At 38.6% G+C, this 12,269-nt stretch overlaps 1 protein-coding gene across 6 annotated transcripts in view; it reads left to right on the top strand.

The window, feature by feature from the left end:
• Positions 1 to 4,586: 4,586 nt before the first annotated feature.
• LOC124154162 (tau-tubulin kinase homolog Asator) overlaps positions 4,587 to 12,269 on the top strand; it is a 168,514-nt gene continuing 160,831 nt past the window's right edge. For 2 of the 6 annotated variants that reach the window (XM_046527703.1, XM_046527712.1), the window contains exon 1: positions 4,591 to 4,990. In XM_046527703.1, coding sequence (XP_046383659.1) covers positions 4,974 to 4,990 — 17 coding nt within the window. In that variant the 5' untranslated portion in view covers positions 4,591 to 4,973. Of the gene's footprint in view, positions 4,991 to 12,269 lie in introns of all 6 variants that reach the window. The other 4 variants (XM_046527710.1, XM_046527707.1, XM_046527711.1 and 1 more) reach the window with 4 other exon arrangements.

Raw genomic sequence — 12,269 nt, forward strand, 5'->3', positions numbered from 1 at the left:
GGGGTAGGGAACGGGGGATGGGAATACATGACGGGGTGGAAGAAGACGAACAAGTTAGAAAAAGGATGCGAGAAAATTAAAAAGACGCGCTTCTCTCGTTGGTGAGTGAAATTTAGGAAAAAAAATAAAATAAATAAACTCGCCTCCGGTGATTTACGAGAAAATCCTTTCCGACAATTCGTTGTCGGTGCCTTTAGAGAAGCCGCCAGCCAGGTCGCGTGCGTCCACGACGATGCTCCGCTTTCCGAAATAAAAAATAAATAAATAAAAACAAACGAGGGAGTGAGAGCGTGGAAACTGCAAGTGGCGACCTTGGCGCGGCGAGGAGGGGCGTTAACGGCGGAGATATGGGATTTCATTCCCACCCCTCACTCCGTCCCTCCCTTCGCTCTAGTCTTCCCCGTACATACACAGTCGTGTGATGTTTCCCTCCCATTCCATCGCACCGTTTTCCCTGCCCTTCAAAATAGCTTCGTCGCACCGATGTCTTTTGATAGCCCTCCGCCCTGATGCCAGCGATATTTTCGCACGGGCGTTATTAAAATGCAGTTGAAAATGTTTGCTCAAATTCATGGGGAGGCAGGTGACCTACATGGCGAATTTGAGTTAAGTTTACCATCAGTTAATTAAATTTCCTCTCATAATCTTTAAATGAATTATAAAAATGCACAAATTTCAAAATTTGCGCCGGAGCTTGATATGATATGATTTGAATGTTGAATTCCATTTATCGCGCGCTAAGACCTATGCTAATCTATGTTGAAACCTGGAGTTTTCAACAAAGGACTAGCCTGTACCATAAGTTATTTTCATAAAATTGCTTGCATGGTAGCTTATCTCGTAGATAAAATATGAATACGGTGAAACTTATACCAACTAAATTGATGCCAAGTTCACTTTGCCGTATCTACCGAGTGACCTAAAGCATTATATCAATTGCTAGTACGATTATGAAATGAAATAACTGCTGGCATCTCATAATCTATCCATGTGCCTATCTATTTACTATTTTTCTCGACTAACTATGCTTTGAGGGAATTTTCAATGTTTTCATGCGTAGTAATTTTAAGGATAGTCAAGTTCTTATCTGTATTTGAGGTTTAATGTAACATTTCGTACATACAGGTAATTTAGATTTGGAGATGGTAACTCAGTAATGCAAAAGTATCTCAAGGCTCAAAGATGTATGAAAAAAAACTATTTAAAATCACGTAATCATTGGAGACCAATTTCTTTTCGCATTTATTAAAGGATTTCTCCGTTATTTCATGGATTGTTTAGCCTACCACAGGGATTGCAAGTGAAACGAAACAAAAATGTTTCGTTTCGACCCGGAGGGAAACAAAAATACGAAGCCTCGGTTTAGTTTCGTTCCCGCGAGAAATTATATTCAGCAAGGAGTTTAGTTTCGACCCAGGACGAAAATTAACTCCCGGGAACGAAACTAAATTAATAAAAACTCCGCTGCTCATAGTTAAGTGTCCATCTAAGAAGTTGAGTGGAGGGGGATAAGAGGGAATAGTTTCGACCTAATTACGTTTGATATGCGTGTAGAGAGGTTAAAACATTGAGCTTAAAAATCTAATGACCAAATTGCGTTCACCGTTCTCATGTTGGTGGTAAGAATAGGAGCGCCCCATGCATCTAATGGCGGTTGGCCGAACCTCTTCTTCATTCAACCATGCTTCTTCTTCGTGTGTGGGTCGAAACTAAACTGTTCGAAGGTGAATTACGTGGTTGCGCCGGTGCGAAACATTATATGCGTTTCGTTTCGTCCCAGAGTTTTAGTTAAGTTTCGACCCGAAGTAGTTTTGACTCCGATTTCGTTTCGACCCTGAGTATAGCTCCCCGGGTTTAAACCCATTTCGTTTCGTTTCTAGATTTAGTTTCCGTGAACGAAACTATTGAAATTTTACTGGTTTTGACTTGCATTTAGTTTTGATTGCCATCCATGCCTACCGAATTGCGTGGAAACGTCCGTCATCTCACGGATTGTTTGATCATCTTTGTTTTAATTCATAGACTAGTTTCGACGCTTTGACGTTATCATCTCGTGTGAAATTTGGTTTGCTTTTTCCGTCTTCTTTACGTTTTTTTCTTAACTTTCTTCGTCTGTTTGTCTTTTTCATCAATGGAATCTTGTATTTGAATTTTAACCCGCTTCCCATTGTCGAATCGGATTGAAATTTCCGGTACAAATCAGAACTAGATGATAATGGATGCTTACATTATTCCTAGGTCTTCAGAGCCAGTACAAGCCCCCTATTTTGAATGTTAATATTTGTATTAATCGATCATTTTCAAGTTATTAATGATTTCATTCTTCTTAAACAAATAACGTGTCATATGACTCACCGTTAACGTATCTGCCTGGCGACCATAAGTTTGCAGCTTCAAAACCTGGAAGTGGCGATTGTTTTCCTTATAATTTTAAATTTTGTTCACAAGTTGACTTTGCACGATCGTTTTCCATAATTTTACTCTTCCGTAGTTTTATTCTTTGCTATTTCGAACTTTATATGAGGAAGTTTTGGTAGCCTCATATAGGCCTCACTTTTATAAAATTAAATTATAAAAATAATGTGTAAATGGAAAAATATAAATGAAAGTTTAAATTAAAAATTATATTTAAAAATCAAATTTATATCCTATCTAAAATCAAGGAAATAAAAATAAAATAAAGAAGATTTTAAATCATGATTCTTCCAAACATTTTAAAATGCACTAAGGAGACTAATAAGCTTTACATCACCTGGAGATTAGAGTGTAGGTGCTAAACCTTACTAACTTATCAGGCTCTTCTACATTCGTTTCCAATAAACCTAGTCAACTTCCACGATTTATTCTTCGAGTGAAAAAACCTTATTTTTTACTTTTTAGTGCATTTTATACTCTTTTTGGACAAGCGCGTTTTTTATCTCTTTTATTTTATATTTTTTATTCGAAATACGTATTTGTTTTCTCTCTTTGCTGCTCGGGGCTCGTTCGCTTTTGATTTACGACTGACTGTGATACGCGAGGGCAGCGAACTCGTCGCGTCGCTCTACTCCCCTTCCTCCTCGATGTTTCAACCTGCACCAACGCTTTTCTTGATCCCTTTCAAATGGTGTTCCTCCCATTCATTGCCAGTCTCCTTTCAATAGGATCTCTCTCGAGCGGAGCAATAAGACTGGGCGTCTCGGAGCAGCACTTATTGATTGCTATATCTCAAGTGGCCTTCTGTACCTCTCCTTCCTTTGCCCCAGCACGCCTTTACTTTGATCCCCGCCAAGCTATCTCTCCTCGCCTGCATTGTGAATGGAGCGCGAGAGATAAAGGCGTAGGGGTCGCAAAAAGGTGCTCACCTTTGCCACTCGGGGTAAAAGTAGGGATGTTTCAAGTCCGACTCAACCGATGCTTGATGAATCGAGAATCGAAGTTTTAAAAGTCTGTTCCAAAGAAATGAAAATGTACGTAGACGCCTCTGACGTAAATTTTAATTTCCTCCTTTAAAATTTTCTAGGTGCAATAAAATTATCTTGCGCTCTAGCGAATCGTCCAGCAGACGTCAATGGTAAATCGTGATTATTTTCTGTATTTCCTGCTCGATAGTTCCAAAATATAATAAAACATATTTATATTTATTTACACGCTTCATGCCGACTACACTACCACCCCGGCATTTCTTTTAGAGTGTCCCACGAAATACCAGGAATGCAGTTTTTATGTTGAGCTAAGTATGCTTATTTCTTCCTTTTTAGAATTGGAATAATTATAATGACTGCTAATTTTCGGGTTCTCCAGCCGCGTCTGTCGTTTATAGTTGACAACAGTTTCGGGAGCCATCCTGCTTCGGTCTTCAGGTCTAAGGAATAATTGGAATATTATATTCGTTTAACTCTGGTATGACCCCGTAGTCGGAAGTGCTGTTCTTGAACTTTTGCGTGGTGATTGTGGTACATGTTGTGTTGAATTTGAATGAATGAATGTTTATTATGCGTTAGATAAAAAATGTGAGAACAAAAGAATGGAATAAATGGTGGTCACATAGGCAGAAGTTTTAAAACCAAATTGAAGGATCAGAGGAAAATTATTAATTAAGGCCACGATTTTGTATCTTTTTTGTAAGCATCTTAATGTTTTCAATCATATGTGTGAGAGAGAATTTTTAAGATAAGACAAATTCACTATTTTATTTTCATGGAGTTTCACAAAGTTACACCTGCTACCATCAAGTGAAATCTGTTTAAATCCATATACGGTGGAATATGTTGGTGATATAACGTGGAGAAACCTCATTGACGTCTCTCCGTGGCGACTCTTTGACAGCGTTGACGTTCTTACTTGAAGCATGTCTTAAGAACGCGGTTGGCGAAGTGACTCTGCCCTGAGTAATAATCTGCCTGCGTGGAACACGATAATACTGTTTCTTGCGTTCAAAGCGGGATATTATTCTTTGGCTCTGGAAACACTCCTCGACTTGAAATGGTTTGGCTTGAATGTCCTTAGGTTCGATGATTCAACCCCACGGTTGGGATCGACGAGAACTTAGCGATATTGCGTAAAATTTTCTATGTGATCGAAAACGCTGTTGGAGACTTAAGATTGCTGTAAAGTTCTTCACAGTCGGTCGCTGAACGGGCCAAGGAAAGGATGGATTTTTTACTGTGAGCGTCTCATGTAGCTTTCACATTTTATCTTTGTGATTTAAGAGTTGTGAAAAAGTGAAATAGCGAACTTTTAAGTTTCGTATTGAGTACGTGTTTTAATCTGATTGCGGTGCCAAAGAACAAGTTTACGTTGCATATTGCACGATTACGCTCGGAAAATTTTGAGTGCATAAGTGTCTTCTCGATTTGAAGTCATATTCTTTCATTTGGATTACGAAGACGTAGCGGGTGAGAAGTTCATTACTGTTTTAGCGGTGGAGTTCAAGATTCCCTTGGAGCTACACTCGCCTTAATAGATTATACAGGAGCGGATTGCTGTTGGAAATGCGCTACGATTTCTGGTATGTTTTCTTTTTCTATCCGATATTCTTTATTTAGAGTGCCTTTCAATTAACCAATATTAGGTTTTGTCTCTTTGCAAATTCTTGTCTTTCTTGGACATCTTGGATTGTTGTGCCGTTGTCGAGTGCGGAGGACTGAAAAATTGAGGAATTGATCAAAGTTGTTGCTGCAAAGGGATTGAAAAAAAAACTTCTAGGCTTATTAGAAGGTGGTCGAATTAGAATATATTACTTAATATAATGACTATCTGCAATATAGATTTCAAATTTTATGTAAAATCTCGAATTTATCATACAAAGGGAGTGTTGAACGTCATTGAGCTATAGTGAATTGTTCAAGTAGAATTGGTATATTTATCGTCCATGCAGCATTACCACTGGCATTTAGTAAAAGCTAAACAACAGTTTCTGTTATAGTATACGCCCTTTTCCATTGTGTGTCGTGATTCGAATCATTATCACCGGAATTGGTAGTGAGGCTGTTTCTAATTTTCTTCGTCTTTTGGAGTAGCGTTGAAATCAGCCTCGGATTTCCGTTTCTGATTCTCCTAATCTTTTTATAACTTCCATATTATTTTTTCAATGTATTCTTTTGATCTACATCATTCTTTTGTGTTTCAACCTCGATTTCTCCGCTGCTGTCATCGCCCGTTCCTCACTGCCAAGGACAAGGGCGGATCCAGAATTTTTTCTGGGGGGGCTCAAGGGTCTGACAGGCAAACGGTTTTCTCATATTTGAGATTAAAAACAACATACAATAATTACTACATGACATATTATCTTTATTTTAATATGATATTAAATGATTGAGTCTCCGTAATACACAAAATAAAGCGAACGTAATGATAACCGTATTATAAATCTTACCAATATTTTAAGCGTCCATAGGGGGGCACGCCACCCCTTCAAATCCGCTTATGGCTATGAAGAAGCATGCTTCTTATATTAAGGCCGTTTTACACGGTACACGGATTTGCGCAATCTGACGTATGTGCGAAGGCGCAATCAAAATTGCGTCGTATAAAGCGGTGAATTGCCAGAACACATGCGAGAATGCGTGGATGCGAGATGGCAAAATAGCCCCTGTTCTAATTTCGTTCATGCATTCGCGCAATTCCACGCCATTTTACAAATTGATGCAGCTCTAACCTGCGCAATTCCGTGCCCCGTGTAAAACAGCCTTAAGTCCTGATAAAGTGCTTCTTTACGTCAATGTTTACATTCCCAGCTGCTCAGAGACCTCTTTATGTGGAATGCCCTCTTCACTTGGGCTATTCAACTGACTACTTTTTGCTTCGTCCAGCGTTTCATTTGGCTATTCAAGTTGCGAAACTCTCACCTCCTAAAGTTTATGTTTTCACTGTATAAATTTGTTCTCGAAATCTTCTTTTCTACCACAGTCCAATATCTTGGTTTTCTTTGCGTTGAATTTCAGCTCACAGCTAGCCAATGCCTTTTCCATATTTTTGAAAATTTTATTTGGATCCCTCTCTGTCTCTTCTATGCCCTATGTGTCATCAATAAATCGGAACATTATACTAATTTTTTTAACCGTGAATTTTAACTCCTGGAATGCATTGAAATGTGTATATTATCAATGTTAACGATATCAGCCCTAAGTAATAATATTTTGGAAAAGCCAAATGGCTATTTTAATGTTACTTTTATATTTTTTAATTTTAAAGTTCCATATCCAGAGGTTCAAACCTTAGTTACACTCTAAATATATGTTAAAGAACGACTTCTTGTATAATTAGAGGTATATTTAGCAAATAATGAAGGTCGTAAATGTGCGGTTAGAATTTTCATAGTCTTTGCATTTAACTTGAGAACGGTGTCTAATTACTTCACTGCTTCCCATGAAGGACACCGATTTCCTGCCCATTATTTTGCGGTTTACCTCACTCCCGGCACGGGATATAGATATGCCCTTATTTTTCCTGGCATTCTCAACTTCACATGATGACGTAATTGCACTTTCTACCGTGATTTGTTATAGGCTAAATTGTTTCATATTTCCAGTTTAACAAAATATACTGGATGGGTTGAATGTTGAAAGACGTTTAATTTCTATTTTTCCATTCCAAAATATCTTAAAAGTTCAGTTTAAAATCATTCCGAACCTGTTGTAGTACTAGTAGCATTATTACCACACACTTGTTTCATAATTATGTATATATTGCATCCATTTTCGGTAAGGCTACCGCGTTGAAAATATGTCATAGGGATTTCATCCAAAGTTTTTCAGAGCGCCATTTCGTCTGATGTTTTAACTCATCAACTTAGTGGTTAATGCTTGAGATTGTCTTGGAAAGGAGAGGATGAGGATCACCTCGGACAAAAACTAATTAAAATCTCAATGCATTTCAATAGTTTGGTAGATGAAACGAAAAGATTAATTTGCCGAAAAAATTTTCCCCGATCAGCTATTCTCTCATAAGTTTAAAGTAAAATAATGCTATATTAGTTGCCTATTTTTCATGAGTTGGTAAGTTCATTAGAGTTCTGGTTCATTTAATCGCTCTGGAAGAACCTTTTAACTGAAGGAAATTATTGCTCGCAGGAGTGTAATCTACGACGAACAACGTAAGTCCCCCGTACAAGGCTAAGAAGTAGCGGAGAAGTGATATGCTCGAGACGTCATGCCCATGAATTTCCGCGAATAGGTCCGCCGATTTTTGTCACGAATAGCTAGAAGAGCAGGTAGTGGATCGAATAACGGGATAATACGGTTATCTTTAATTTTCAAGCACTATTACAATCGACATAAAAATATTGGCCAACGAGGCCACTAAACGGAATACACTGTATTTCATTTCCAAAAGGGTATTATAGCCATAGAAAGTTAGCTAGTTTCTCCTCTATTCATATTTATAGCTACGGTATATTTTTTAACTTGAATGACGTTTGTGGGTGAGTGAAAAATTTGTCTCCCAATTTCTCCATCTTGTTCTCGGGCTAGGGCCGGGCTGGTCACCCAAAGACCGCGGCGGCAACGTAGTCTAAGGGCCCCAACAGGCAAACCACGACCTTCACTGCGAAAAAAAATTGAGGGAATTTTTTTGCGAGCATATTCTATGATTTAATTTAATAACAGTTCAATATGCAATGAAATGTAAGTTTAAAACCAAATTATTTTCTGTTCTCCTGGTGTCTGGCCATAGATTTTTACAATTGCTCGCGTTTATTTTCACTTAACACATCAAATACTTTTGAGGGACCTAGAAAAATGAAAGGCGCTGAAGGATCCCAGGGCTCTCCGAACCCGTCCGGGGCTTCGACCCTTCGGCCCCGCAGGGATTTCAGCTCGCACGCCCTAGCTAGTCTGCCCCTGCTTCGGGCCGCCGAATTGTAGGCGCCACTTGTTACGATAATGTATTATTTATATCCATGAGCACGAGATTGAAATTCTGTCTCTTGATATTAACTATCCTGCCAATACGTAGGGCAGCCAATTTGTCAGAGGGAAAAGCTTGTGTGCGGTCCCACCTCCTATGAAGGCACGTGGTTATCGAATGTTTAGAGTGTATGCGTGGGCCATCGCGTCTGGGCCTTCATCCAATCGTGGGACATCATTATTGTTTTGCGCTGCGTCGGCTTTGATTGTTATGTCCGCCTCTTTGAATAGCGTATGATTACTCGTTGCATTCTTGGCCCGGGAATGAATCATCATCCGCGTCCAATGCAGCTATAAACACAGGACAAGTGTCATTCGATTGTCATTGGGGAGACATCGAGTTTTTCTGTTAAAAAATTAAACTTCAATCGTTTTATTTTTTATAAAAGAGTGTGTATCGAAAATAAGAGCGTTTTCGAAAGCGCCAAAAATCAAGTTAACTTCAGTTCGAGTGCACTTTGACATAGTGCTACGACTAATTTGACAATTTCCGAATTACCTCCAATGGAGGTGACATTGGTTAATGCTTTTGGTACCATGGGCACTGTTGGAATTTGAACGCTCAATTTTTTTCACTCAGCGATTACTTATTTATTTATTTAATTCATTCCAAAAACAGCACGAGGCCTAATACAGAGGACAGAGAATAAAAAGAGAATAATTTAGTAATATTAAGCAAAACGTAGTCAACAACAAACAAAATAATATTCAACAGTATTTAAAAATAAATAACAAAGAATGGTAGACTTCATCGGGTGGTGCGAGGAGTAGGGGGAGAATTTCGATAGAGATGGTGCAAAATGGATGAGGGATGAAAAAAAAGGATCAAAATCTGGAACACATTTGGAATAGGAGTTCATGGAAGAAGGAAGCCTGAATAGAAAAGAGCGATTAGAGACAGTGGAAATAGAAACAATGAAATAAGTCACTCGACCTCGTCGTGCACGAAGGAACACGAAGCGGGAAAAGAGACAGAATGTCAGATGATCTCTTTTGCCGTTAATAATATATTTAAGAAGAGTCTCCAGTTATTGAGGACACGGCGAACAGCTAAAGTTGCAGTACCAAGGGAGGATCTAATCTGCTACATCTGCAGGAGGAATTACCACTACATATCTCTTCTATTGAAAGTATTTCGTGAAATTTCATGTGAGATCGTTGTCGTTTGTCATGAAGAGAACTTAAATAAAGTCAACTTGGTTATTGGTTCTTTCTAAAAGTCTCATTACCATTATTTGCCGGTCCAAGAGTCGGCTGGGTACAGTCATCGCCTGACACACTGAAGGTCACGGGTTCGAGTCCCGCCTGGGTTGGTAACCAGGGCATGGTTGACCAATGTTAGTAGTTGTTAACCACCCAATGTAAAGGCCAAATAGTGCTGTTATGGCGGCGATGAAAATACATACATGAGGAATCCAAGCGAGGTAAAACGTAGCTAACACACAGAATATCAGACGTATAAAAGGGCTCAGTAGCCATGTCCCATTCCCCAAACGCGAGAAAATACAGTATTTTTCTCCTCGACCTCTTCAAGTAATAACGCTTACATTATGACAACCTAAACGCGAGATATTGTAAGTGTAGGGTTATTAGTCATAAATATATTAGTTTGTCAGAAAATATTTTAGCTATATTGGAGGTATTTCTGCGTGTACTTCCTTTCGTACCCACGTCTTCGTGGCGTATCACCTATTTCAAACTTGCGATATTATCTTGAAATTTACAACGCAACTGTAGTCGACCCTTTTCAGTATTTGCCTGTCTTCAATGCGAAAATTTTTACTCGGCGTTTTCTCAGAATGAAAGTACGACCGGTCGAGAGGGAGGGCCCCTCACTGTGAGTGCATTTCATCAATAATAAGAAAGCTTAAAGAATAGAGAGATTAAATTGGAGAATATATATTAATATCCTAGCTCTCATTTATGAGGAGTTTCAAATCTGGATTTATCGTGGTGGAAATCTTACTTTTCTGACATAGTATGAGGCATCGAAGGTTTGTGGCTGGATACATTTTAAAAAGTGTTGAATTCTATAGACTTTCATTTGAAAGGTGTAGTCATCATTGTGACAACCCAACTTTTGAAGTCTTATTCTTGACTTAATGATATGATGACTTTTTATGTCACGCTTTGCTGTTAAACGATTCTTCAGATTATATTATAACTTGGCTCAGATTTTTAGCTTAGTTTTGCCTCAATAATTAAAAACATTTAACTCCTCGAAAGGAATATCATTGATTGGCTGCTCGCATATTCAATTTCCCACTATCCTTATCTAAATATTTGTGATAAAGGAACATTTTGCTTCACAAGCTTTTCTGTAAGAGCTCTTGAAGCAGTATTGCGTTTCATAATTTTTTCGGCTGCATTTTGTCTTTCATGTCTAAGCTTCTTCTTTGGGATATCTAAACAAAAGATCTTTCTGGAGGTTCTGGCTTCCCTCAGTCATGCTAGCTTGAGAGCGACCATTTTAATTGAGGTTACGACCTTGGAGTAGGCTGGTTGCAAAGCCCCTCGCAAAATGCAAGGTGTTATGACGTGAGGATTATGAATGGTAATCATCAGCTAAAATTGGCGACTCGCTTTCTTTTGCACTCGGGAAGATTTTCCGTGCTCCTTCCGTTGAAATATTCACATAAAGTTTTTTCCGAGAATCAACACACCGTGAAACCAAGAGATGATTCATACAGAATGCAACCTTGAAACATACGGTATAATTCTTTCTTTCCAACTAACTGAACCGAGTCACTTCATAAAAATAATAGCTCTCATTTATGTAACATGGTTTAAATTTTTATTAACCTCAGTTCATACACTCCTTATTAAATTACATTCAATTCAGCTTCAATTTTAGTGTTGCAAATTCAAAATGAGGTACATGGATAGTGCACTATATCATAACTATGCCTCTTTCTGTGATTCAACCCGAATATATGGGTGGCGGTAGAGCTCACCCCATACTAAGCTACAGGTGTGTGAATTCCACACATTCAGGGTAGGGGTGGGGGCAGTTCCTTTCCTGTTCCTCCTCGCATTTCGAGGTATTATGTTTAGGAGTGTCCGTTTGCTTCACCCTGGACTTGAACCAGCGATCCTGGTCAGTAGTCTAGCTCTAACTTCCGCTATGATACTTCCCTCCCCTTAGCTATCTCTTAGTGATCCAATCTTTGAGATTTATACACAATCTTGTGCACAGCTCTTAATTTTTGATGACTCTGCTTTTTAGCCATGAGCCTCCTTTAGCTTGAATTTCATTTCCAAAAGAAATAGGATATCGCCAGTTTAATGACCATTAATGATATAATATGTCTTCTCTCGAGTTCCCTATTCTCCGCCCTTCTTCCACTGTGTCCATCCAAATCTCCGTTTTGTCATTTATCGGCTCAAATTGACAATGAAACGGTGATTTATTATTATATGTATAACCTAGGATACATAGTACTCCTCTCTGGTATTACTCAGGGCCGTATTTACCTAAAGGCTAACTAGGCTTCAGCCTAGGGCCTCTAGGTCAAGAGGGGCCTACATTCCAATTGCTGACAAAATTTAAATTACTCTATTCTAAAAACCGCGAACTCTATTATTTATTTTTTTATAAAGGTTAGTACCAATCACATTATGTTCATTAAACGTGTTAAGGTGAAAGGGCCTCTTTTCACTTTAATCCGGCCCTGATCACTAAACAGGATCAGCGATATCACGCGAAAATTATCATTCAAATTTACGAAACATTTGCATTAATCTTTAGTTAATTTTTGAATTCGAAGGTGGAAATAAGTTATGATGCATATCATCGTAATTTTATCCGCTGTATTAGTGATGTCCCGCGAAAGAAACCGATACCGGCTTGGCTTTAAGTTAATCTCCGAACGAAATGGGCTA

Source organism: Ischnura elegans, chromosome 2 (assembly GCF_921293095.1).
Source record: "Ischnura elegans chromosome 2, ioIscEleg1.1, whole genome shotgun sequence".
NCBI lineage: Eukaryota > Metazoa > Arthropoda > Insecta > Odonata > Coenagrionidae > Ischnura > Ischnura elegans.